The sequence below is a fragment of the Sorghum bicolor genome, chromosome 10, assembly GCF_000003195.3.
Source record: "Sorghum bicolor cultivar BTx623 chromosome 10, Sorghum_bicolor_NCBIv3, whole genome shotgun sequence".
NCBI classification, from domain to species: domain Eukaryota; kingdom Viridiplantae; phylum Streptophyta; class Magnoliopsida; order Poales; family Poaceae; genus Sorghum; species Sorghum bicolor.
This window is the reverse complement of record NC_012879.2, coordinates 9,279,334-9,305,884: the sequence shown is the minus strand read 5'-3', so window position 1 is coordinate 9,305,884 and position 26,551 is coordinate 9,279,334. Positions and strand designations below refer to the sequence as shown.

Here is a 26,551-nt window from a genome sequence, read left to right as displayed (position 1 = left end):
TGAAAACAACCACCATCCAAACGTGTTTCATCGAGTTGGAACAATATAAAAACAACCATCCAAATGTATTTTAGGATGAAGAAGATGCGGGCAGTGCAACCAATTCCACCCTAGATTCGAGACCGAGATTCAAACGTATTTTAGGACGGAGAAGATGCGGGCAATGCAACCAATTTCACCCTAAATTCAGGACCGAGCGCTGGCCAGTGGCCACACAACCAGTCAGGGTTAGATTCCTGAAATCAGATCTCTCCCCTCTACAACCTCACTCGCATGGTGCCACAGAGAAACTGTGATGTTCCCATCACATACATGTAAGCTCCAATGGTTTCAGCCGGTGGTCTCTGAAAGGACACAGTCTTCTACTCTGGTTGTAGGTCCCAAGTGCCATGCACGTATGCTATAACTGTAGCTGTAGCTAGATGAGAGGCGTAAGAAAACACACACACCCTAGAGGTTCATCAGTTTGTGCACCTGATATGCATAATAGAGGAATAATAAATATGGTACAACTCGAATAGTTTATATACAAACCCACAGTTTACATTGGGCGGGCCAGTGTTATACTTAACTTCTTCCTAAAGGATCCAGCGACTGAGGCTTCAATTTCAGAGATGCACTGCGTGGAAAAAGGATAACAGTAAGCACAAGAACTAACTATTTAATTAACCTATTTGCCCCATATTTTCAATATTCTCGCAGATTTAGCGCAGCTATGGCAGCACGATATTGCAACTAGATGTTCTGCAGTACATCCCTCTCCCACTTGCTTAGGCCTTGTTTAGTTTCCAAAATTTTTCAAGATTTCCCGTCACATCGAATCTTGCGGCACATGCATAAAGCATCAAATATAGACGAAAACAAAAACTAATTACACAGTTTACCTGTAAATCGCGAGATGAATCTTTTGATCCTAGTTAGTCTATGATTGGATAATATTTGCCACAAACAAACGAAAGTGCTACAGTAGCGAAATCCAAAATTTTTCTCAAACTAAACAAGGCCTTAGAGGAAAGTACTGGAAGGTGGCCTGATTGTCAGTGACTCACTGTAGAGGAAAGTACTGCAGGGAGGACTCACAATCCCATAGTATATTACCACCACCGAACTTGTGCAAGCCTAACCTAACCTTAGAAGAGTTAGGGGGTGTTTCCGTGTTTGGATACCACCTCCTAAGCTTTAGTCCATGTCATATCGAACGTTTGGACACTAATTTGGACATAACTAATTGTACAGATGGAGACTAATTTGCGAGACAAACCTATTAAGCCTAATTACTCCATGATTTGATAATTGGTGCTACACTACAGTAAATATGTGCTAATAATGAATTAACTAGGCTTAATAAATTTGTCTCGCAAATTAGTCTCTATCTGTGCAATTAGTTTTATAATTAGTTCATGTTTAGTACTCCTAATTAGCATCTGAATGTCCGATGTGACAAGGATGGATGGTATGTGGACTTAAACGGAAGCAAGGTTATACCTGTTGATACAGTATCTCTGCCCTGTTGGTGGTGGCCCGTCATCAAAGACATGCCCCAGATGAGCATCACAGGCGGCGCAGAGCACCTCGGTCCGGGGCATGAAAATGATTGACATATCAAGCTTGCTCTTGACATTTTCGCCAATTGGTTTATAGTAGGATGGCCATCCAGTACCACTATCAAATTTGGTTGATGACCTGAAACATCATCAAAGCATCAGTGGCGCAGAATAGTTAGCAGAATCACAGATGAGGTTCCAGAAAAGAAACTTCAAATGAAGAAATACAAAGCATTTCTCTTGGTTGTCCAAGTGTGGTTGCTTACTCAAACAGAGGGGTGTCGCAGCAGACACAGTGATAAATGCCTGGGGTTTTAGTATTCCAGTATTCCCTGATATATAATAAAAAAACAGACAATATGTTCTCAGCACCATTCTGCTGCATCTTATGTACCCAGTGAATAATAGTTTGAGTAGATAAAAAAGGCGGGCAAAAGAAGATAAATAATTTGAGTGGATTGCAAAAAGAATTTGAATAACAGCCCCACTTGGTAACGTACCCAGTGAATGCTCTCTCAGTACCCTTCTGCCGAGTAACATAATACTGCTCTTTAGTCAGGCGCTTCTTCCACTCCTCTTCACTCAGTGATGTATAATCTGCTTTCCCTGTTTCCACACGTTAAAGTATTGGCTTTTAGTCCAATATTTCTTCAAAGAGTTTGTACCACATACTGGGTCACCGCTAGAATATCCAAATTCCAAATCACATAACAGGTGCAACAAATTTATTTAATTTCTTTGAACGAAAGGGCGGTGCTTAACAACAAAAAAGAGACCAAATATTGAAGGCATACATTATGTCTGAAATAGTATTTTACTTCAAGCATGAATGCATCACGTGAACTCTGAGTGTTCCAGAAAACCATTGTAAACAAAATAAAAGATAGAACAAAATACATCTTAATGATCTTTTACAGGAAGATCTTTCCTTCGTGGTTGATGTTTCTCAATGTTATATTTTCTGATATTTCTTGAAAAGGATTTTAATTGGGTACTTATCACCAAAGACCAGATTACTTAATAGCTGATGGACAAACTACAGTTCAAAGACTAACCAGGAAGGAAGCTGAGCAAGCCCAGTTGGTCAAGGGTGTGGATGTATACCCAGACCACCCAGGTTCAAGTCCTGTTGTGGCAAATTTGAGTGCCTAATTTCTTCTTCATAAAATATAAAATAAAATGACACCTAGCTTCCTCCTAAGTTGGTCTTTTTTTTTTTTAAAAAAAACAAAAGATTACCTGCAGCAACTTGCAAAAACCTCTTGATGAGACAAAGGATTTGCTGCATCTGTTACATTTCTGTCAAGTTTGTTTGTTGCCTTTTGACATTGCCATTTCATTTTTCTCTTGATGCAAGATTTCGTGACTTGTCTGAAGAAGGGCAGCGCTATGTAAGTTTAAACCCCAGAAGCATTTCCACACTATCATCTTTTAATATCTGTTGGACAGATAAAAACTTTGCTGCTTGTGTTACCTGTTCCCCTTAGTAGTTAAAACAAAATCAGAATAATTTTGGTACTCTGAAGTCTGAACCTATGTTATCAATTATCAGTTCCCTTGGAATATAAAGGGAAGGGGGCTAATCTGAGTGAGTTTCTGACGAACAATTAGTTCTGTTGCCTTGTGATACCTACCACCATTTTCATCCGTTGCTGCTGCCAAGAAATTGGCACGATTCTCAAATTAAGTATCCAATCCCCATATCAGTCCGGAAATAAAGTAAGAGGCCTACTGTCTGGTTTGCCAAAATTAGACTCAGGACACAAATCTTTGCCCGCATAGGTTAATCAACATCGGTTTAGTCCACCTTCTTGTTCCACTCGCATCGGTGGACTAATCGGTTCACCATCTAATACAATTCATATATAGATCAAAGAATCTAAAGAATCTATGTCGAGAAGCCATCCGCATCGGGGGAAACCTATCCAGTCCAACTTCTCCAAACACCGAAGGCAGATAGAACTAGAACACGCTGTACAATCACTTGTGCGGTAGAAAAAAGAGGCGAAAGAACCGCACGGCACCTTGGGTTTGTCCTGAAGGCGTTTGCGGCGACGGGGATTGCGACGACGACGACGACGGCGCGGAGCCCATGGCGCGGACGGCGCGGAGCCAGCTGTACCCTCCTCCGGCTCCACCGCAGGCCCACACTCCTCCTACCGGCCTCGGACGCGCCGCGGCTGTGACGGAAAAGGAGGAGGGGGAGAGGGAGAGGTCGTGCGCTCCTGCTCTGACCACGGAGGCAGCTGCGTAGCACCGGGCCGCCATCGGTCAGGTTTTTGCGTTGGGCGACACGGAGCTCTGATCCTTTGGTGGGTGGCGCGCCTACGCTGGTAAATGCGAAACGGTGCGTGCCGCCAGGCGCAGGCGCAGCGATGTGGGTTGTTCCGTGGCCACTGGCCAGCAATGGCGAGACGTGGCCAAGCGGCATCGGCACACCAGTCACCAGTCACCACACACGGAGCTGAGGCGTCGGCGCCTGGAACTGGAAGAAACAGGCAGAATTCGGTTCGGCACTCGGCACACCGTCTAATCGGATTGTTGTGCACTTGTGCAAAACGCACTCGACCACCCGTTCGCCTGAGCACTCCAAGCAAAAACTGTTTGGATGGTCCAACAGCCTCATGTTTTGCGGTTAACGTAAAAGCACCAAGATGATACATTGATACCGGAGACTCCGAGGTGTAGTTTTGCTGTGCGTAGTACAACTGACAAAAACGGCTCCGTCATCTGCAGAGAATGTACAAGGCAAGGAAGGGAGGATACAAAACTGTTTTTGCTTGGAATGCCAATGGCAATCATATCTAATACATTTTCCCTATGAATCCTATCCCTACACTTCTAGCATCACAGGTGAGGCAGCAGAGAATCAGCTCGAACTTGATACCCCTGCCACAATCTCAGCTCGGGCCTTCTCAAGGGCGTCCGGCAAGTTCTCCGGCTTCCGCCCCCCAGCCTGGGCAAAGTTGGGCTTGCCTCCACCGCCTCCGCCGCAGAGCTTGGCTATGCCACCCACGAACTTCCCTGCCTGCAGCCCCATCTTGACGACTGCAGGGCTGAAGGCAGCAACCAGGCTGACTTTACCATCCCCTGGGCTTGATCCTAAAATCACCGCAGCAGGGTCTTGGAGGGTACCTATGAGGTACTCCGCAGCGCTTTTCAGCCCATCTGCATCTACATCGCCCATGTTCTCGACCACAATCCTATAGAAAACCGATTGGTGAGATCACCTTTGCAAACTTTCAACATCATGCTCACTTTATATTATTAGCAGAACATGAAGGACACACAATTGGAGATAGCTGAAGCAAGTACCTGACATTCTGGGGTTCCACAGTTGTAGCTTTACTTGCAAGAGAAGCTGCTTTTAGCACTGCAATTTTGCTGCGTAGAGATGATACTTCGTTTCTGGTTGCTCTTAGCTCCTCAAGAATTGTTTCTACTCTACCGTTCACATCTTCAGCCTTAACCTGAAATACAAGTCACAGCTAAAACATCAACAGCGAAACTGTAAATGGAGAAACATACTTTTGATAACTCTACAAAGGTGGGGAACAGTACACAGGATTGGCTATTGCCAGTAACCAACATTTGCCTATAATCAGCAGTAGTGGGCATGCAGGTTTCATGTGTGATAGTTTCAAAACACTTGAAACAACAAACCCAAAGTCCATTTGAATAGACGACAAATACCATCAGATGCATGAGTACAGCCCAATTGCCCGACTCACCAACAAAAGCACGATACATCACAAGGTAACAGACAAGCTTTTTACAGCATGCATACCGCATACCTTAAGGGATGAGCATAAGCGCCGCATGTAGTTGTCCCGAGCACAAACATAGTCAATAAAAGCATCACCTGCAACTGCTTCTATTCTTCTGATCCCAGAAGCTATTCCTTGTTCTGAAATTATCTTGAAACCACGAATCTCAGCAGTATTACTGACATGAGTCCCACCACAGAGTTCCAATGAGACCCCAGGGACCTCTACGACTCTGACCTATTAGACAATAAAATAAATGGAGGGTTAACTACTGACAATGCTTCTAGTATCTACTCCTTCCGTCCTGAAAAGAATGCAATTCTAGCATTAAACTATCTCAAGTTTGACCAATTATATATTAAAAGTATAAATAGTTATGACATCAAATAAGTATCATTAGATTTGTCAATAGATATATTTTCATAATATACTTATTTGATGTCAAAAACTTTAATATTTTTACCTATATATTTGGTCAAACTTTGGTCACTATAACCGAGAATGCACCCAAAACTGCATTCTTTCCAGGAAGAGGTAGTAAAATCTAATGAACCCTGAAGAAAAACAAGATTCAGATTTACAAACACCGACTACTTCAGAGTCTCCACTGTTTCTTCTTTTTTTCTTGAACATGTAGAGAGCTGTCTCCACTACTAACACTGTTAGGTATTAACAGAATTGCTCTACCATTCATAATTCTTTTCTTAGCATCAGTTGTCCCTTTAAATTCAGATATGTCATGCAAGAATTTTCATTATTCCTTGTCACATCAATGCAATGTCCCATCTTGGGTACGGTCTCATTTAAAGATATACCAACCTGTTCACCATATTTTTCTCCGAACATTGCAATAGCACCAGCATTTTTTGCATCTTGCAAAGCCATGACTTTTGTCTCAAGATGTGCTGCATTGCTAATCCATTGGTTTACAAGCAATTCAATTCTTGTTAATTCCCCTTCAGAAACTGGGCGATGGAAATTGAAGTCAAATCGAAGACGGTCAAACGCCACAAGGGAACCAGCCTGTGAAGTTTCCGAACCAACCACACTTTTAAGAGCAGACTGTAGTAGATGTGTTGCAGTGTGATGGGCCTACAAAGTGCCGGAAACATAAAGGAGTTATATAACAATATTAGCCTGTGTGATGTGATAATGGAGACAATAAGAAATTCATATCTGACTTCTAACAACAAATTTGCTTATAAACAGATGTCACATGTGATATAAGCTAAGCTGTTACTGGTCACGAAACATAAGTTACAAACCATAGTCCTGTACAGATTTGCATATAATCAGAGATGTTATATGGATGCTGTCAGAAGGCATGACACAGATGAAACTATCTATCTATATAAAATATTTTTTTTCTTGTTTATTAAAGACCACTGGAAACTGATGTGATCAAATCAGAACTGTAGCTAATGCAATTCCAAATAAACAAAATGAGGACCAAATCGAAAAGGTCAAAAAGCAGATACACTGCACTAATTTCATACCTTAGCCCCCTGCCTCAATTTTGCATCAACACAAGCATCTACTTCCTTGCCAACCTCTACAGATCCCTGCTTAATCGTGCCTTTGTGCACAAATATATTTCCCAGAGATTTTTGGACGTCATTAATTTCTATAACTGCTGCTTGACTTCTATCTTCCCCTCCATTCACATATAAGAAACCATTATCTCCAACTTGACCACCTGATTCAGCATAGAATGGTGTCCGATCTAATAATATTTCTACTTCAGAACCTTCAGAAACTTCATTAACTGGGTTTCCATTAACTAGGAGACCTCTAACAACGGCAGAAGCAGAGAGGGAGTCATATCCCAAAAATACAGTATCGGGGATGCTCTTGATTATCTCAGTCTCATTTCCTACAGAAAGTTTGACTACATTATGAGCGGCTTGAGATTGTTTCCTCTGGTTTTCCATTTCAATATCAAATCCTTCAATATCAACAGTAACCCCTCGTTCGCTGGCTATTTCAGCTGTAATCTCTACTGGAAAACCATATGTATCGTACAAAAGGAAAAGGTCTTTTCCAGATAGGGAAGGTTTATCTCCATTATTACCAGCACTTAATACAGCCCCATCTAGAAGTTCATCTAATAACTTTTCGCCTCTTTCCAAAGTCTGAACAAATCGCAGCTCTTCCCTTTGAAGTTCTCCAAGGATTGATCTCCGCCGTGATTCAACATCTGGATCTATTTCGGTGCTAAGGCTGATCACTACCTCAGCTAGTGAAGGTAAAAATGCACCTTCAGAATTTCCATGCCCGTCACCTCTTATTCCTATCAATCTACCCATCCGAACTACTCTTCTTATTAGCCTACGAACAACATATCCTCTCCCAATATTTGAGGGAATTACCCCATCTGATACGAGATAAACAACTGCTCTCATGTGATCTCCAATTATCTGAAAAACAGAAAAGAAATCAGAGGCTGTATCTGTCCCCCTTATTTGTCATAAAGCAAACACTACATCTTGGATAAACCACCTTGAGATTTGTCTTTGTGGCATCATCAGTTTTAGCATAGGACACCATCGCCATGCTAGCTGCCTTTTCTATAATTGGGAAAATCAAGTCTGTCTCATAGTTGTTTGGAACCTATATGATACATGACAATAGTTTTGAGTTACATCATAGCGTAAGAGAGAAGGTATGGCATAAATCATTTTCTTAGAAAATATAATGGGAGGTAATACCTTTTGAAGAATGCGTGCCATACGCTCAAGGCCCATTCCTGTATCGATGTTCTTTTGTTTCAACGGTTCTAGAGATCCATCGTCCTTTTTGTTGTATTGCATAAAGACAAGATTGTAGAATTCAATGAATCGGCTATCATCGCCCAAATCCTGCACACAACTATATGGATATCACTAATTTCAGTTATCAGATAATCACTTACAGACAAAACACACACACACAAAAAAATCATACTATAAATCTCTTAGCCACTAAAACCACAGAATCTTTACACACCGCATCTGATGATCCTCTCTCAGGATAGAAATCGTAATAGATTTCAGAGCATGGTCCACAGGGTCCGGTTGCGCCGCTAGTCCAAAAGTTATCTTCTGCACCCATCCTCTTTATCCGCTCCTTTGGTACACCAACCTTCACAAGACAAATAGAATCTATCAAATATCTTTCTCATGAAATTTCCTTCGCTGATTGGTGGCACAAAGCTACTAAGAACCTGCCAAAGGAGAAGAAGAAGGAGCTAAACACGGTCATTATTATGTGAGCATGGATCCTTTGGAAGCATCGCAATGCTTGTGTCTTCGATGGAGCTCCACCGAGGATTTCTAGCCTCACGCAGGCTTTCAAATATGAGGAGTTGTGGTGTCTCGCAGGTGCATGAGGCCTACGGGCTCTCAGTCTAGGTCACAGCTTGGGCTAGTTAATTCTAGTTTGTAAGGGTTTTTGGTCAGGCCTCATCTTTCTGTATTTTTTTTTGGTTATCAGTGCAAACTTTTTGTTTCATTCAACCCCTCATGGCTTGGCCCGGAGTGAGATGGTGGTGTTCATGTAAGGGGCCGAACCTTTTTTTTTCCTCCCTATAGTACAAAAGGTGCACAGCTCTCCTGCGCATTCGAGAAAAAGAAAAGGTCCAGCATCTCCAGCGTTACAAAATATAGACCTTCCATCTCCTGAACAGAGTATGCATGCTTTGACAGTTGAAGATGATTAATGAATCATAAAGAATATCTCTACTCCTGCTTCTACTACAGTTCACTGTTATTGTTGTTGTTCTCTCTCTGTGTACGACACTCTTATACTCCTAGCCTAGATTGTGAAATATGGTTGAAGACATTTATAAACTTTAGATAGCTGACCTCATTGTGCCAGATGTCGAATGCTTCATTGTCATCTTCAAAAACACTAATCCACAACCTTTCTGCAGGTAATCCGTACCTAAATAAAAGAGAATGAAAAACAAATATACTCAAACCTTGTAAAATCAAAGAACTAAATACAGATGGGTAAAGATGCTTTCTTATGGCTGGAGACATAAGCCAAACAGGCAATTCATTAGTACTGATACAAATCAAACAGAACTATTTCAAGATAAAAGAAGAGCAACTTAAGACTAACTAAACCTGACATGATAATGTGTTAAGACAACACTAAGATTCTAGAGGCATATGAGTTTGAATGGCATCCCAATGAAAATACGTAGAGCATGGTAAACTTTTCAGATGAACAGCTTATAATTCACCAATATGGAGGTGATGCTCCATGGAGAATAAAGGAATTTTCCATACTCCTTGGTTGCCAGCTCCCATGCCCATGCGGTTGCTTCCTTCTTGAAATAATCACCAAAACTGAAGTTCCCAAGCATTTCAAAGAAGGTCTGATGTCGAGCAGTGCGTCCCACGTTTTCAATGTCGTTTGTTCGTATGCATTTCTGAGAGGTAGTGGCGCATGGCACACGCCTAGGTTCCTGTAAGTAGCAAAACGAAGGACCTGAGAACAAAGTAAAACGAAACCATGTTTGTTCCAGTCCAGGTTGTCAGAAGCTTAATTCGAGTCTGAAAGTCACGACTCTATTGATCATAGGTGGCATATTATTATTGTTACAGATCTAGTAGAAAAGAAAATATAGGATCATGCTCAATGGCTTATTCTACTGATTCTATTAACTGTTTGTGTATAAATAGTTAGTAAACACCCTTCCAACCGTGAAGTTTCACCTTTTAATTGTTTGGAAATAACTTGCATGTGTCATAAAAGAAAGTCAAGAATGGACCTAACAATTTTCTATGAAAATATGTGCAACTTTGAACCAGGAGGAGATGAGTGAGGTTAATCTTTTGATTTCTAAGGATCTATTGGTTGGTTCATACCAGAAAATTCCCAGCAAGCTCTCGCATCCCCAACCCCAAAATCAGACATCCCTGTAGGTGGCGTCATTGATACCTAGCCATTTTGTGCAACATTTCCAATTCTATTGACCACATTCAAAGCGTAATTCATAAATCACAAGTGTTTGTTCTTATGCAGTGCCGCATTTCACAAGCACACTAGCCTTCACTGAACACAATATGCAAGTCGCACCTTGCCGAGAAATATAGGCTTGAACTGAAGCATCCCAGCTATGGTGAGGAGCACGGTTGGGTCATCCGGCACAAGCGATGAGCTCGGAAGGATCTTGTGGCCACGGGCTGCATAAAATTCAAGGAAACGCCTGCGTATCGCATCCCCACTCCACTCCCCTGCACCCGCTGTGCCCAACTCCTGGGTAGCGGGTTCTACTGAGGCTGCAGATTGCAAAAGAGTGCATCATGAAATTTAACTGAAGCTTCAATTTCATACCAGTTATTATCGATTAGTAAAATCAGAAATAGTATAACACCGAGTATCTGAACCTGACGAACTGCTTGTTACGAAGAATCCGCTCTTACGAGAAGAATGCCTTCTGCCGACACTATCTCCAACACATCCAAGCCCTGCCACAACACCATACACCCCACGTTCCAGGTCGGGGCTTCCTCAGAAATTTGACAGCATAAATGGATGAATTCGAACGGGTCAGCGTCTCGCGAGACGGATGAGGAGGAAGGTACCTCGGGTTCGAGGGGAGGCGCGCAGGCGGCGACCGAAGACGCAGCGGGGAGGGAGGAGACGGAGGCGGCGGGCGGGCGCGGTGGAGAGCAGCGGTGAGAGGGGGCGAGACGTGGCGGAGACAGCGGCCACCTCCATGGCTGAGAGAGCTCTGCGCGACTGCGCCTCTGCACCTGCCCGCAGCGCCCTTCGTGTTCGTGGTTTTGGCTTGCTCGCGCTCGGGGGTTATCGAGATGGCGTGTGGCTGCCGCTGGGCCACTGGCCGCTGGGCTGCCTGGTGGCTTGCTTGCCGCCCGCCCAGAGCTGGCTTGGCTGGAGCTTTACCACACAAGGCCACCAATTTCACTCACTGATGTTTTCTGAAAAAAAAAAGTCGATCACAAACTCTAATCGTGTGTTTGGTTAGAGAGCGGGGCGAGTCGGGTTGGAGCGAACCTATTCCTGTGGCTGTTTGGTTGGAGGATAAGAGGGTTGGGTTGGCTCCAGGGTGGAATATTCCTCTCAGATGCGGGTTGGACTCATCCGTCAAAAATCTGGCGGACGGAGCCGCTCCAGCCGGGTTGGCTCCCACCAAACACTGAATTCCTTCAAGCAAACACTGAACGGAGCCGCTCTGTCCCCAATTCTTCAACCAAACACTAAAATGGGTTGGCTCCGTCCCCAAAAACAGAAGTGCAACCAAATACTGGACGGGTTGGCTTCGACCCCAAAAACTGGGTTGGATCCAACCCAACCCTCAACCAAACACACGGTAAGTTAGAGCGTCTCCACCGGATCTTGTATACTCAGGTTGTTTTAAAGAACCCGTTAAAATCAGTTTAGGATATAAGAGAGCACTTCTCTAGTAGATAAGAGATCTATCGCAGCACCTTAATGATTTCCGAAAACGCTACATTTGAGATATATGATATTAGATAAGGTATCCGGTGTTGATGCTCTCAGTCAATAGGGGGCATATTAGAATTAATACTGTTTTTCGTATAACAAAACTTTTCATCCCATCACTCATTAGCGGGTGGGGCCAGATGGCACTATCATTAGGCCCACTTTTAATCTCTATCCCTTCCAATGCATCTCTTTCTTTATCTCCATTGTTATCCCCAATGCCACACTAGCGCTCGAGCGACACAGCCATACTTCATGACTCTTTTGTGCTTGTGGATGACACTATTCATATCTGTTGATGCATTGACAAGCACATTGTGCCTATGCTCGCACAATTAGTAGACCTCTACATGTTCGCACCCGTTTGTCGGTGCCACAGTGCTCCATGCCTCTCCCACCTCTGTGCACGACCACTGCAGTCCACACTCACTGGTACACCGATGTCTACTCTTGTAGCTATCTATTGCTACTATCATCCATGGCTCTCTCGTCATAACTGTTGCTATTTTGTGTGTCTACCCATGTTACCGCTATCCGTCGTATCTACCATCGCATGAAGTCAAATATGCCCAACTCATCTGCTCGTAGACGGGAAAGTAGGGTAGGGCTATTGAGCTTGAGTTGATGTATTGTCATGGTTGGGGTAGGTGGTGTTCTTCTGATGAGATGATAGAGATAGGGCATCTCACGGCGTGCAATGTGTGTGATCAATGGACGGCACAGGCGAGCCAGATTGAACGCTAGAAATAGGGTAGCATGGATGACGTCAATAATAAACATGGGGAGACTGACGAGGTCAAATATCTTGTCCGGAGTGATGCCATTGGAGGGGAAGGAGAAAATGGTAGATGAAAGAATGAGGGGAAGGAGCAGACATGTGGAGGTTGCACGCCAACGAGGAAAGTAGCAAGGGTATTATGTTCGCTTGAGCTTATCTGCCGAATCCGCCAGCCATTCAGCAGTATTTTTCTCTCACAAGAAATCAGCCAACAATACTTTTTTGTCATGGATTATCAGCCCGACAGTACTTTCTGCTCTCGTTGAAAATAGACGACGTCAACGATAATGTTCTATATGTGGACCAAAGTAATCTAAAGATATACAAAGTGATATATTTTAGATTCTACTAGATGAATTGTAAGGCCATTTTGAACGAGAGCTTCATAAGCATTAAATAAGATAACATAACATAATTTAAATAAAGAGAAAGATAATAAAAGTTTAAAAGATAAAGATAATAAAAGTTTAATGAGATACAATGAGTTTTATGGGACTAAAACTTATTTACACCGTTTTCAACAAATAGAGACATGAAACTTTTCTTCCCCTCCGAGACAAAATGACATCAACTATATTAACAAGCAGGATGAAGTTAGCGGTGGGGCTAGGGGGGCTCCAGCCCCCTATTGTTGCTGGGCCAGTGGAGCACCTTGTGTCTCCTTTCTAATTTTATACATGAATTTATAAGGTAGGATAGACTGAGACCTTTATTTTTTAATATATTTTGTGAATTTTATCGTTGATTGATGTTTTTAATATAAGACTACTTTAAGTTAATATTTTTTTTATTGCGAGAGTTTATAGTAAGTCGATCTAGCACTTTTATTTAGTCTATTTTTTTTTGGCTTTGTCCCCGTAGACAGGTAATAATAGGAAAAAGTCTACATAACCCCCCAAACTATTAAGGGTAGACTACTTCACCCCCCGAACTATAAAACCGGATATTCTACCCCCTGAATTTTCAAAACCGGTCAAATAACCCCTAGAGTGGTTTTGGATGGTGGTTGTGTCTTTTTCTTTTTTATTTATTTCCGCTAAATCTTTGAAAAATCATAATAAATTATAGAAAAATCATAAAATGAAAATTTCAATTTTGTTGGACTTCTGATGAGTAGATCTACACATTGGATATATAATATGGTATACTTTAGTATAAAGTTTTTGTTGTAGCTTTAAATCTATGTTTTTTTGTAATTAAATCGAATAATTGATATATGCAGTTCCTATGATCCAATTGTGGTGAAATTTTTATGGTGAGCTCATTATTGTATGCTTGAACTATGATAAAAGTTTCGTACCTAGTGGATCACGTATAACTTAGTTATCAATTTATTTAGTTTTATTCTTGTTAAATCTATGCTTTATCTGTAACTAAGTTATACGTGATTCAATGAGTATGAAATTTTTACCATAGTTCAAGCATATAATAATGAGCCCACCATAAAAAATTTACCACAATTGGACCACAGGAACTGCATATATGAATTATTCAAATTAATTATAGAAAAACATAGATTTAAAGGTACAACAAAAATTTTGTACTAAAGTATACCATATTATATATTCACTGTGTAGATAAACTCATCAGGAGTCCAACAAAATTAAAATTTTCATTTTATGATTTTTTTATGATTTTTTATGATTTTTCAAAGATTCAGCAAAAATAAATAAAAAAAGAAAAAGACAAAACCACCCTCCAAAACTACTCGAGGGGGTTATTTGACCGGTTTTGAAAGTTCAGGGGGTAGAATATCCGGTTTAATAGTTCGGGGGTTAAGTAGTCCACCCTAAATAGTTTGGAGGGTTATGTAGACTTTTTCCGGTAATAATATATCTATATCTGAAGCGTTAAATTTATAATTACATTACTCTAATTAATCCTCCGTACGTCCCTTTCGCCAGCCATTACTCATCGAGGCCTTGTTTAGTTCAGAATTGACACCGTAGCACTTTCGTTTATATTTTATAAATATTGTCCAATCATAGACTAACTAGGCTTAAAAGATTCGTCTCGTCAATTCCGTTCAAACTGTATAATTAGTTTTTATTTTTGTCTATATTTAATACTCCATGCATGCGTCTAAAGATTCGATGTGACGGGAAATCTGAAAAATTTTGTAAAATTTTTTGGGAACTAAACAAGGCCCAAGTCGTAACGAACCACTGATAAAAAAAAGTCGTAAGACTGTGTCCACCAGGAGACTCAGGAACCCAAACCTAAAATGGGTCTCCAATACAATACCTATAGCCTCCAACAGAGTACCCATACAGAAGACCTATTTTGGGTATTAGGAGAGACATAACCCAAATTTGGGTATCCTCTCTCCTCGAGACCTATTTGCAAAAATGTTGTCGTTTAGGTCTTGTTGTTGGAGAAGACTAAAAATTGGGTCGGGTGACGATTGTTGGAGGTAGTTCTAACGAACCAGTTCGCAGTTCAGTGTTGAGTGTTCACCATGCCTTGCATGCTCCGCCCCCGTGTGGCACCAAACCCACCAGCCATCTCACAGCGGACAGCGCCAGCTTAACGTCCCACTGGCCCACCTAGAAGGCTAGAAGTAGCCCCACATGTCATTGAAACATACCATTCGTACAGAGCTCTCCCCACCCCGGCCACGAGGAGCGAGCGACCGAAAAATATCGCTGGGCCGGGCCGGGGCACGGGTGGGGAAAGACGCACCGCGGACCCACTCGAGACGACCCCGCGCGAGGTCAGTCAGGCCACTCCATCCCGTCCCCGAAGCCGGCGGCGATGCCTTTCTTCTCCGGCAGCGGCGGGGGCCGCTCCGGCGCGCTACTCCCCACCACCTCCAAGCCGAAGGCGCACCACCACCTCCGTTCCAAGTCCTCCCTCTCCGCGCCGGCCTCCTCCCGCCGCCGCGGGGGCGGCCTCCACTCCGCGTCCTCCCCTTACTCCCGCCGCGCCCTCTGCCTCGCCGCGACCGCCTTCGCCGCGCTCTTCATCCTCGCCTTCCTCCGCCTCGGCTTCCCTTCCTCCCGCTCCGCCGCGCTGTCTTCCCCCGCCCGCCCCCGCGCGCGCCTCACCCGCAGGCCCGCCTTCCGCCTCCGGGACTCGGCCGCGGCCGAGGCCGCGGCGGCCGCCGTCGCGGCACGGATCGGCCGCGAGGCGCCCGTGGATATCACGACCAGGGACCTCTACGAACGGATCGAGTTCAGCGACGAAGACGGCGGCGCGTGGAAGCAGGGGTGGGAGGTCAAGTACAGGGGCGACGAGTGGGACGCCGAGAAGCTCAAGGTCTTCGTCGCGCCGCACTCGCACAACGACCCCGGATGGATCCGCACCGTCGAGGAGTACTACGAGCGCCAGTCGCGCCACATCCTCGACACCATCGTCGAGTCCCTCTCCAAGGTCCTCCTAAGGGTCGAGATTTGCTTTTGCGTCTTGGTGCTCTTCTCCTTTTGACGATCGTCAGGATTCTGCTGTGGTATAGGATTCGCGGAGGAAGTTCATATGGGAGGAGATGTCGTACCTGGAGAGGTGGTGGCGCGACGCGACGCCCAAGAAGCAAGAGGCATTCGCTAAGCTTGTCCGTGACGGGCAGCTCGAAATCGTGAGCGGCGGATGGGTCATGAACGACGAGGTGAGAGGGAAGTAAAACTTTGTGGTTTAGATGGGGTTTAAGGAATAAACCGTAGCTTGTGTTTTCCATTGGCATGCTATGCATCCACCATCTGTCTAGGCCATGAACGAAATGGAATTTCATTACACGTTTTATTACCTGGTTGTCTAGTTGATTACAAATGAATTTGGACGTGCTGTGCTTGTAGGACTAATATGGAATTTCATTGTTTCTCCTTGCCCATTGTGATCTCAAATCTTAGGGAGGTACGCACTTGGTGCTGTTTCGTATTTAGGAATGAACTGGGTGTAACTTATTTTGGTTATGTATCTCGTTGGCCTGTGCATTTGTAGTTTCCACGCTTAGGAGTCAATTTGTGTTGGGCCTGGCGTCAGGTGTTGATGTGTAGTTCTGACTCTTGTGTACCTGACCACTCCAAGCTTAGAAAATCGAAAATCTACAGATTCTGTGGGCAACTGGGCATGCGTTTCATGTTACATGAACTATCATGCCAGGCTTTGTTTCTCTAGAATTTGTATATATTAGTGCACATCCTAAGGAGATTCAACAGTCAGGATTATAGCTAAATGACTACAAACAACACTGGCATGTTTAATTTTCCCCCCTTTAGTATGTTGCTTCTACTGTGAGCTTGTTTTTATTAAGCTATTCATTGTTCAACATATATTGGGCTCCTATGTTCTACATTAATGAACCTCTCCTTTGGAGATATATTAATTATTGTGTTTTATAACACTATTCTTTTTGTAGTTTAATCTTTTCTAGCAAAGTATTTTGTCATATTTAACTCTCTTTAAAAGGAAGCTACATTGAATTTCCCTTTGTTTCTCAATGCAGGCAAACTCCCACTACTTTGCCATCATAGAACAGGCAAGTACACACAAAATGGCTGTTTATATCTTTGCCCTTTGCTAAATATTGTATCATGATTGTCTGTAGGTGATGCATAAACGAAATGCATTATATCTTATTTTGCATGCATCATGTTGAAGAACACATGGAAGTTTACATATCAAAGAAAAAGATGCTAAGAGGAAGTCATATAAACTCCAGTTTGATGCTATTAACTATTATAATATTTCTTATGTTCTAAAGCTGGGCTCAAGTTTTCTCCATTATTTCTCAAGCATCAGCAAGACACAACACCACTTACAGGATAGTATAACTGAAAAGGCTAACATCATACTCTTGGTTTGAGATGATGGCAGGAAGAAGTTATGGGAATATCTCTGTCATAAATGGAACATGCTATTGCTTTTTTTTCCAGTGTTTTTCATTGTGCAGTTCATTGCATAGTGCATAATAATACTTATGAATCAAGAATAATACAGGTTTGCCTATCTTTGAGTATACTAAACCTCATGAGCATAGGCTAGTTGGGTGACACACCTTACTTACAGCCCATTGTATGAACTCCTCAATTTGTAAAGCTTTTAAAACACCTGCTAATTGGGCAGCTCTATAGCATGGACTAGAAAAGAAATACAAATTCATTAAATTCCTTCACCACTGAAAAAAAAAATCTACAGTAACATTGTAATGACATTGATGTGTCATTTGATGATACATCATTTTGTGAATTATATGCAGGCCTTGGGTCTTATCACTTTGATGTTGGGATGTAGGCGGCTAATTATTTTCTTTGATTCTCCCCTAGTTTGTTTTTTTTCAGTTATTTGTTTCTTTACTGTAATGAAGCACGATTAAATAAGTTTGAGATGGGCTAACCACGCTTGTCACGTGGTTGCTCCTATCTATATATATTCCAAGGAAGAGAACACATGGTTTTGCCATAATGATAGAGGGGAAAGTGGCAAGGTTCGAGGTTGTATGAGTGTGAATCAGGCAAGCGCTGAACCGAACAATTGAACTTGGGTGGCGCCATGGCGTCTCGTACGCTAACAAGGCTCAGGGTAAAGAACTGGTTTGGGGTTTAACTTCTTGACTGATTCATGCATACATCCTGAGTACATCTAGTTTCTCTCTTGCCAACTCAACTACTATATCTTCGAAGAAACAAACTCCTAACAATCTGAATTTAACTTCATCACTAAGCAACTTCAACTCCCTAACTACTTGAACTGGACATTCCCACGGCTCATCCTGCCATGCACGGTGCTCAGAATCGGTATACTTGGCCCCATATGACACCATTTTTTTCCTTACGAACTGGGGTGCTCAGGGACTGATCCTGGCCTGCATCTCATTTGATATTGGTCCGTAGGAGCAAAGTTTGGCTTATTTTATTTCCTATTGCATTAGAACTAATCTGGAGGCTGATAATATTTAAATACCAAATTTATACTTGTTGGATATGATTATAATTTAGAATACATGACTTGGACAATTATTTAGTCATGATGAAATTTATTGATCTTTATGACTTTCTTTAACAGATTATGGAGGGGAACATGTGGCTCAATGATACTATTGGAGTTATTCCTAAGAATTCTTGGTCAATTGATCCATTTGGTTATTCATCTACAATGGCATATTTGCTAAGGAGAATGGGTTTCCATAACATGTTAATCCAGAGAACGCACTATGAGGTGAAAAAGGAGCTTGCAATGAAAAAAAATCTTGAATATTTGTGGAGGCAGAACTGGGATATTGAAGAAACAACTGACATATTTGTTCACATGATGCCCTTCTATTCTTATGATATTCCACACACGTGTGGACCAGAACCAGCTATCTGCTGCCAGTTTGACTTCGCTCGAATGCGTGGTTTCAGTTATGAATCGTGCCCATGGAGATTTGATCCTGTTGAGACAAATCCTGACAATGTGAAAGAGAGAGCAACAAAGCTTCTAGACCAGTACAGGAAAAAATCAACCCTGTATAGAACGAATACACTTCTCGTTCCTTTGGGTGATGATTTCCGATATGTTAGTGTGGAGGAAGCAGAAGTACAATTCCGCAATTATGAGAAACTCTTTGATTACATAAACTCAAATCCGCATCTTAACGCCGAAGTCAAATTTGGTACCTTGGAGGATTACTTCTCCACATTGAGAGATGAAGCTGAAAAGATAAACTATACACGGCCAGGTGAATTGGGTTCTGCTGAGCTGCAAGGTTTTCCAACACTTTCAGGGGATTTCTTTACATATGCTGATAGAAATCAGGATTACTGGAGTGGTTACTATGTGTCAAGGCCATTCTTCAAAGCTGTTGATCGTGTACTAGAACAGACGCTCCGTGCCTCAGAGATTCTGGGTTCATTTGTTCTAGGATACTGTCAGAAGTTTCAGTGTGCAAAGCTCCCTATCAGCTTCTCACACAAACTGACAGCAGCGAGGAGGAATTTGGCGCTTTTTCAGCATCATGATGGGGTAACTGGAACAGCTAAAGATCATGTTGTGGTGGACTATGGGACTCGAATGCACACTTCACTGCAAGATCTACAGTTATTTATGTCCAGGGCAGTCGAAGTGCTTTTAGGAGATTTCCACGATAGATCTGATCCTACATTGTTATCACATTTCGAGCCTGTGCAGGAACGGTCAAAGTATGATGTTCAGCCGGTGCATAGGGTTCTTCACCCTGATGAAGGTAAGGCACAGTCAGTTGTCTTTTTTAACCCATTAGAACAGACAAGGGATGAGGTTGTTATGGTTGTTGTAAGTACTCCGGATGTTTCTGTTCTCAATTCGAATGGGTCCTGTTTGCCAAGTCAAGTTTCCCCTGAGTGGCAGTTTGTCAGCAATGAAAAGATTTCGACTGGTCGGCACCGCCTTTATTGGAGAGCTTCTGTTCCTCCACTAGGTTTGGAGACCTACTATGTGGTTACTGGGCAGGATTGTGAAAAAGCTATTCCTGCTGTAGTAAAAAGATACACAGCTGCACAGGAATTTCCTTGCCCTGAACCATACCATTGTTCAAAGCTGGAAGGCAAAACAGTGGAGATGAAGAACTCCAATTACACTCTTTCTTTTGATACAAGTCACGGTCTTCTTCAGACAGTAACCCGCCACAAGGATGGGGAACAAACTGTGATAGGTGAAGAAATTGGCATGTACAGAAGCCATGGAAGCGGGGCATACTTGTTCAAACCAGTTGGGGAAGCTCGTTCAATTGTCGAAGGAGGAGGACATTTCATCCTTACTGAAGGACCATTGGTTCAAGAAGCCCATTCTCTTCCAAAGACGGAGTGGCATGAGTCACCTCTCTCACATAGTACACGTATGTACAATTGTGGAGACTCTGTACAGGACATGCTGATCGAGAAGGAATACCATGTTGAGCTTGTTGGCCATGCTTTTAATGATAAGGAACTGATTGTCAGATACAAGACAGATATTGACAACCAAAGGATCTTCTATTCTGATCTAAATGGTTTTCAGATGAGTAGGAGGCAGACATATGATAAGATTCCTCTACAGGGAAATTATTACCCAATGCCATCACTTGCCTTCTTGCAGGATTCACATGGTAAACGGTTTTCTGTACACTCCAAGCAGTCATTGGGTGCAGCAAGCTTGAAAAATGGATGGCTGGAGATTATGTTGGATCGTAGGTTGGTTCAGGATGATGGCCGTGGTCTTGGGCAGGGAGTAATGGACAATCGGCCCATGAATGTTATATTTCATCTCCTCATGGAGTCCAATGTCTCAGCTTTGCCTAAAACCCACAGTTTGCTTACTCTTCAACCTTCCCTCCTCTCGCACCGTGTTGGGGCACACCTGAACTACCCAATGCATGCTTTTATGAGCAAAAAACCTCATGGAAAATCCTTCAAGCTGGCTCAACAGTCATTTGCTCCATTAGCTGCTTCTTTGCCTTGCGATGTACATATTGTGAACCTGAAGGTCCCTCAGCCCCTAAGATTTCCTCACACCGAAGCAGCAGAACCAAGATTTGCTGTTCTGTTGCAGAGGAGAGGCTGGGACGCATCATACTGTAAAAGGGGTGGACTGCAGTGTACAACAGTTGGGGAAGAGCCAGTAAATCTGTTCTACATGTTCAAAGATTTGTCAGCTGTGAATGTGAAGGCAACTTCGCTGAACCTCTTACATGATGACCCTGAAATGCTAGGTTACCTTGAACAGATCGGTGATGTTGCTCAGGAGGGAAACGTTCTTATCTCACCAATGGAGATTCAGGCATACAAGTTAGACCTACAACCACCATCAACACAGGAAGAGTAGTTTGCCAAAACAGTACATGCATACAGTCCTACAAGACAGTGAAGATGGATCTTCCCTAAATACTTGATAGTGGCAGCTACATTGTACTGGAACAGCTGTGCTGCATGTATATGTGTCATTCTCTTGGCATACGGTTAGTGATTGAACCTCTCGAAGTTGCAGCTGAGGCATTTGATTGCAACTTTGTCATCCACGAAGGTGCATACACTTATTGTTCTTAGTTTTGGGGCACATTGAAGCAGAGCTAATTTGAATACCGTAGACTAGTGTGTTCACACAATTACTGTGTTGCTCCGGCCAATGCTAACACAATGATAACTTGTATCAGAGCAAGTTTTGTATTATTCTGTTTTGCTTGCATCCTTTTTGTAGTGCCATCATCCTGCTGGCAAAAACCTGAGATAGTTTAGGTACATGGTTCTTGCTTTCGAGATCTTTATATTGTATGTACAGAATTCTGCTTCTAAGCATGCGCGTATTGCTGGCAATGCTTTGCCCGAGTTCTTTTTCGCGGACATTTTCATGGGTCCTGGCTACAAAGCTCACCAGCTTTACTGTTGTTTGATTGTTTGCTGCCACATTTTGCCAAACCTGATTATCAACAAAAGATCTGTTTGCTACTGTATGGTTCTTTTTTTTTCTTCGAAACATAGTGTACGATTCGTTACCTCACCTAAGGCGTGCGGTGGTATGTGATCGGTTTGTTGTCGCGTTTGGTGGTTTTGAGTTTTGACATGTGTTTGATTTGATGCACACTTTTGGTTTGCCATACTTTCTGCACTCACTTTCTTGCCACTTTTTGCACACAATGGGAGGAAATGTGCCATAAAGAAATTAGTGAAGTATTGCCACCTGCCGTACACGTTTGTCGACGGCTTTGAACCTTTTACCTGCTTTCATGATCTCAGCACACCCAAGGAAATTTCGTGACACCTTGCGACTTGCGAGCACATGAATCACTGTATCGAAACTATTTACAAGCAGTACAAAGTGCACCCATGACTGACTGAACATAGAGAGTCGATCCCCAAATTTTCTCATTGCTAAACTCTACATATGCATTATACCCTCAGCGAATGTCCACCAGCAATCCATGTCCATCATATCGTATGATTACCGAGCCAGCGGTGAGGGTTCTTGCTTTAGAGTTTAGGCTTGTATATCAGGGTCTGAACCCTGGACAATTCATGAATAAAACCTCATAATTCGTATGATCTCAGCTCTAAGAAAAGATGTTCGAAAATGCACCAACAGTGGGATCTTCAAACGCTCCGCCTTGCTAAAGCAAGTAGTTCTCACTTCACATGAACAGTGCCACACCTAACTCAACCTGAAGATGAAAAGGAGTGAGAATTAGTAAACAATTGACTAAGGGAAAAAATGGTACAAGAAGCTCATGCAAATTCAACAATAAACATAGAACGAATAGCCAATGAAGCATTGCGTAATGGGTTGGCACCATAATTGAAGTCATTCTAATTTGCTATACAAGAAACCAACTACTTTGATGTTACTATGTTACTGTCAGTCTCTAAGACGTCCTGAGCACATTTGATTGGTCTACCTAACATAATCACGTGAACAAAACAGTTTCTTGGTTTGGCATCTATTACCTTACCTTGATCTGTATTGAGCCGAGTCTCTTCTCCTCCCTTCCTGGGCAACAGCTATGCTCCTTACAGATGAATCATTTGCCTCTGCTAAAGGATTGGTGACAAAACCGCCATGAACTCCGAACTTCTGCCTGTCCCACTTGTAAGAACTTTTGCTCTCCTCAGAGTAATTTGGTGCATCCGATGCAGAGTACCTGGAACTGTATCTACTTCCATCATGTCTTCTCCAGAACTTTGGGCTCAGAATGCAGCATGCGTTGGTGTCAGGTTCGCTGTTTGGAATCCTTCCTGAGCAAGCAGCCAAATCACGGGATATCTCATCCAATACCATCTCCAGCCCATTCACCCTTGTTTCCAAGGAACGTATCCCGTTCTGGGAGCTCCCCATGAATTTCTGATGAGACAAAAGTAATTAAAGTGTCAGATGCTTTTTCTGTTTACAAGGAGTAACTGGGAATGATTCAGTGCTATGCATGTTTTAGAACATCTTACATGTAACATGGATAGTTGTTTGGACATAAAATGTCAATACAAAAACTGAACTGTTGTAAAAATATAGTATATTGCCTATATAATATGTGATCAGAACATTGGCTGATGCTTTTTTACAGATGCAGGCAAACACTATCTATGTTCCTGATAACCAGCAGTATGTGTGACACACTGACACATGAAGATATGCTTAAAAGAAGTTGGTAATTAAAACATTGCCGTATTGCTAGTGACTGTACTGCGGTCCAGGTTTCCCCCACACCACATGCCACTGATCAAGGCCTGAATGCATACGGATTTGACTAGTGCTTGGAGGACACATTGAATGAATGCATGATTCATACCAAACAGTCAGTGGTGCTCACTGAGACCAAATAATAAGCTCCTATTAAATATCCTGATCCAAGAACAGGATGAGACCCCCCTTCATGCACAAATCAGTCCACATTGTACCAAAAATAGGGAAAAAAACTCCATTAGGTACTGGTGGGTCATGGTTCTTTTACATAGGGAATGAGTGAGCTTGCAACAAAGTTTGCTTCGGGTAAAATTTTTCCAAGCAATAAGATTTTTTATCTTTTATTTGTTATATTTAGCTTCTATGTCATCATGTAGGACATCTCATCTGTTCACGCACAGAGGAGATTCTTAAGCAAACAGGGCGAAAAATAAATGAAAAATTGAAAATGGAATATCCAATTTATTACGAAGAATAAAGAATTTCAACAAACTATTGACGCACGATACATTGTAGCAAGGGATGACTACCTGGAGAAGATTAAGCAAACTGGCCTGCTGATTCTCAATCTGAACCAGCTGCATCCTGATCTTCGACAGGTCCTCATCTTTGTGAGCTGACTGAAATTCCTCAGGCGCGTCCTCAGTCTCAGCCGTCTCCTCTTCTAAGTCACCATCCCCACTGTATGGAACAACTCTGGATCCTGACTTGGGACCAGCCAACTTCTTGTAACCTTTCTCACCAGTCTTCTGAAACAGCACCCTCCGTGCTTCAAGCCTCTCTCTAACACTGCTGCCCTCTTTCAGGAGCTTCTCCTCGGTCACCATTTTGATTGGCGTAGCATCAGGAGCGACGGTAACTTCAACCCTGTCCTCAAATTTCTTGGACTGGTCTGTGTTGCGGCGCGAAGGGGGCAGATTTTTCTTGCTTACGATGGAAGGAGGGCTGCCTTTTCTGTTGATGGCATTGTGCGATGCATCCGGTTGGGGCTGCCTGTTAGTCGGCCATGAGTTCCTCCTTGTAATTGAAGGGGTAGTAGAGGTGGAGCCCAAGGAATCGGCGGGGTATCGGCCATCACTTGCAGTCTCTGTCCAATTATACAATCAAACAATGTTAGACAAGAACATCCATACTCTGAATAACTCTCATCCAGACAACTAAATCCAACAAATGTGATATCATGCATACTGCGGTGCGTATCTAAAAGAAAAGGTTATGAAAACTGCGAAATACTATTTTTTTTCTTAGCAAAGAACTATTTATTCTTCAGTGTGTTTTACTAGTGCCAAGCAAGGACTATTTCTGTCTTTTACCAAGTAGGTTATTTTTTAAGTGTACTTACGGTATGCAGTCAAAACCCCAAACCAAGCACAGACCTTAAATTCACCCAAATGACAAAAGAAAAAAAATAGTGAATAGACCGACCCTCATGGATAGCCACATCACCTGTGAGAGAAGATTTAGACTGGGACGATGGTGGGGCGTCGAAGGAGGAGACGTCCTCATCCAAATCTGGGATCTCCTTCCATGCTTCGATCATCCGGTTCATGGACTCGCGCACTATTTTCACCTGCATTGTGCCAACCAAGAAGGTGTCAGAAATGTCAAGAAGCCGCAGCAGATCTACGAGGTCAAGATCCGAAGTTTGGTGATGCGCCCGACCTTATCGAATCTCTTGGCTTCGAAGACGGTAATGCAGGAAGATTTGTGCGAAGCGAGGTCGTCTCCGTGCTCGAGGGCCAACAAAGCGAGCGCCTCGGCGGCAGCCTTCCTGGCGGCCCAATCATCGCCAGCGAGCGCGTCGCGGAGGCAAGGCACGGCGGCGGAGGCGGCTCCCCCACCGGAGGCAGCCGAGGCGGTGCCGATGAGGGAGATGAGCGCGGGCTTGGCCTTGAACGCGGCGCTGCGGAGGAGCTTGTAGAGGCGCGGGAGGAGCGCGCGGAGGTAGGCGGCGAGGTCGTCGGTGGGCTCGGAGGCCTCGACGGCCGCCGCGGCGGCCAGCGCGGCGGCGAGCTGCGCGCACTGGTCCTGCTCGTGGAGCAGCGCGTCGGCGAGCGGCGCCAGCGCGGCCGGCGGCGACGCCGCGGCGCCCGCAGCGGCGCGCGCCGCGTCGACGAGCGCGGCGCGCACGGAGGAGTCCGGGTCCCTGACGCGGCGCAGCGCGGCGGCCAGGAGCCGCGGGACGAGCGGCGCCACGGCGCCACGCGGGTGCTCGCCCGCCACGAGCGCCAGCAGGCGCAGCGAGTGCCTGCGCAGCGGCGTCCGGTCGGTGGGCCGCGCGTCGGAGACGGCCGCCACGAAGACGGGCAGCTCGTCGGCGTCGAGCTCCCGCGCGATCGCGTCCAGCTCGGCAGCGGCCATCGCCTCCGTGTCACGGTCCGAGAGACGTAGCAGGCAGCGGTTCACTCGCTGCTTCATGGGCTCCCTCGGCGCGGGGCCCATGGCGTGCCTGCCTAGTGTAGTAGCTTCACTGCTCCGGAGGAGGAGGAGGAGGAGGCGTCGACGGTGGAGTGCGCCGAGCCGTCGTGGCTGGGCTCGGTGCAGGTAGTTGGGTTTTCGGGTGTAGAAAGAAAGAAAGGTGGCTTTGGATGGAGAGTGGGAGTCCGGAGAGGCAGGCGGGGCGGGGGCGGCGAAGCGGGGACGATGGCGTGGCGGGTACTAATAGCTGGAGGAAGGGGATGGCTGGCGGGTGCCCTGCCGGGTGGGAGAGGGAGATGAGATGAGATCTTGGGAGTGGACTGCGTTGCGTTGCGCTGTGCATTGAATAATGGTCTTTTTTAGGCTTGTTTAGGCCTTGTTTAGTTCCCAAAAATTTTACAAAATTTTTCAAATTCCCCGTCACATCGAACCTTTAGACGTATGCATGGAGTATTAAATATAGATAAAAATAAAAACTAATTGCACAGTTT

The 26,551-nt window shown here is 43.9% G+C and overlaps 4 protein-coding genes across 5 annotated transcripts; 1 reads left to right on the top strand and 3 right to left on the bottom strand.

The window, feature by feature from the left end:
* LOC8061494 (peptide methionine sulfoxide reductase B1, chloroplastic) lies at positions 1-4,054 on the bottom strand. Its single transcript, XM_002436743.2, has 5 exons — positions 3,569-4,054; positions 2,045-2,150; positions 1,811-1,876; positions 1,486-1,683; positions 1-619 (listed from the first exon to the last, which is right to left on the bottom strand). The coding sequence occupies exons 1-5, from the start codon at positions 3,810-3,812 to the stop codon at positions 568-570; spliced, it is 666 nt and encodes a 221-aa protein (XP_002436788.1). The 5' UTR covers positions 3,813-4,054; the 3' UTR covers positions 1-567.
* On the bottom strand, positions 4,186-11,102 carry LOC8065711 (alanine--tRNA ligase, chloroplastic/mitochondrial). The gene is made up of 13 exons (XM_021448972.1): positions 10,885-11,102; positions 10,687-10,767; positions 10,376-10,578; positions 9,583-9,761; positions 9,154-9,232; positions 8,297-8,431; positions 8,020-8,169; positions 7,811-7,921; positions 6,808-7,728; positions 6,131-6,403; positions 5,339-5,548; positions 4,860-5,014; positions 4,186-4,747 (listed from the first exon to the last, which is right to left on the bottom strand). Exons 1-13 carry the CDS (start codon positions 11,018-11,020, stop codon positions 4,414-4,416), a joined length of 2,967 nt encoding a protein of 988 aa, XP_021304647.1. The 5' UTR covers positions 11,021-11,102; the 3' UTR covers positions 4,186-4,413.
* Positions 15,149-21,919, top strand: LOC8061493 (alpha-mannosidase 2). The gene is made up of 4 exons (XM_002438100.2): positions 15,149-15,917; positions 16,000-16,149; positions 16,987-17,019; positions 18,546-21,919. The coding sequence occupies exons 1-4, from the start codon at positions 15,300-15,302 to the stop codon at positions 21,297-21,299; spliced, it is 3,555 nt and encodes a 1,184-aa protein (XP_002438145.1). The 5' UTR covers positions 15,149-15,299; the 3' UTR covers positions 21,300-21,919.
* Positions 22,121-26,348, bottom strand: LOC8065710 (TORTIFOLIA1-like protein 3). Of its 2 annotated transcripts, none has more exons than XM_002436741.2 (5): positions 25,305-26,348; positions 25,089-25,212; positions 24,173-24,729; positions 22,913-23,306; positions 22,121-22,629 (listed from the first exon to the last, which is right to left on the bottom strand). In XM_002436741.2, the coding sequence occupies exons 1-4, from the start codon at positions 26,082-26,084 to the stop codon at positions 22,914-22,916; spliced, it is 1,854 nt and encodes a 617-aa protein (XP_002436786.1). In that variant the 5' UTR covers positions 26,085-26,348; the 3' UTR covers positions 22,121-22,629; position 22,913. The 2 variants fall into 2 exon arrangements, with proteins under 2 accessions (XP_002436786.1, XP_021304295.1); XM_021448620.1 differs by having other exon boundaries at positions 22,918-23,306; positions 25,305-26,345.

Coding starts and splice junctions, on each gene's coding strand:
- LOC8061494 (XM_002436743.2), bottom strand. CDS start 3,812: ATGGCGGCCCGGTGCTACGCAGCTGCCTCCGTGGTCAGAGCAGGAGCG. Junction 1,684..1,810: donor TGCGACACCCCTCTGTTTGA/GTAAGCAACCAC, acceptor ATGATGTTTCAG/GTCATCAACCAAATTTGATA. Junction 620..1,485: donor CAGAGATACTGTATCAACAG/GTATAACCTTGC, acceptor TTTTCCACGCAG/TGCATCTCTGAAATTGAAGC.
- LOC8065711 (XM_021448972.1), bottom strand. CDS start 11,020: ATGGAGGTGGCCGCTGTCTCCGCCACGTCTCGCCCCCTCTCACCGCTG. Junction 8,170..8,296: donor AGAGAGGATCATCAGATGCG/GTGTGTAAAGAT, acceptor AGTTGTGTGCAG/GATTTGGGCGATGATAGCCG. Junction 6,404..6,807: donor AATTGAGGCAGGGGGCTAAG/GTATGAAATTAG, acceptor GGCACTTTGTAG/GCCCATCACACTGCAACACA.
- LOC8061493 (XM_002438100.2), top strand. CDS start 15,300: ATGCCTTTCTTCTCCGGCAGCGGCGGGGGCCGCTCCGGCGCGCTACTC. Junction 16,150..16,986: donor GATGGGTCATGAACGACGAG/GTGAGAGGGAAG, acceptor TTCTCAATGCAG/GCAAACTCCCACTACTTTGC. Junction 17,020..18,545: donor ACTTTGCCATCATAGAACAG/GCAAGTACACAC, acceptor TTTCTTTAACAG/ATTATGGAGGGGAACATGTG.
- LOC8065710 (XM_021448620.1), bottom strand. CDS start 26,084: ATGGGCCCCGCGCCGAGGGAGCCCATGAAGCAGCGAGTGAACCGCTGC. Junction 25,213..25,304: donor AAGCCAAGAGATTCGATAAG/GTCGGGCGCATC, acceptor GGCACAATGCAG/GTGAAAATAGTGCGCGAGTC. Junction 23,307..24,172: donor GTTTGCTTAATCTTCTCCAG/GTAGTCATCCCT, acceptor TTGTCTCATCAG/AAATTCATGGGGAGCTCCCA.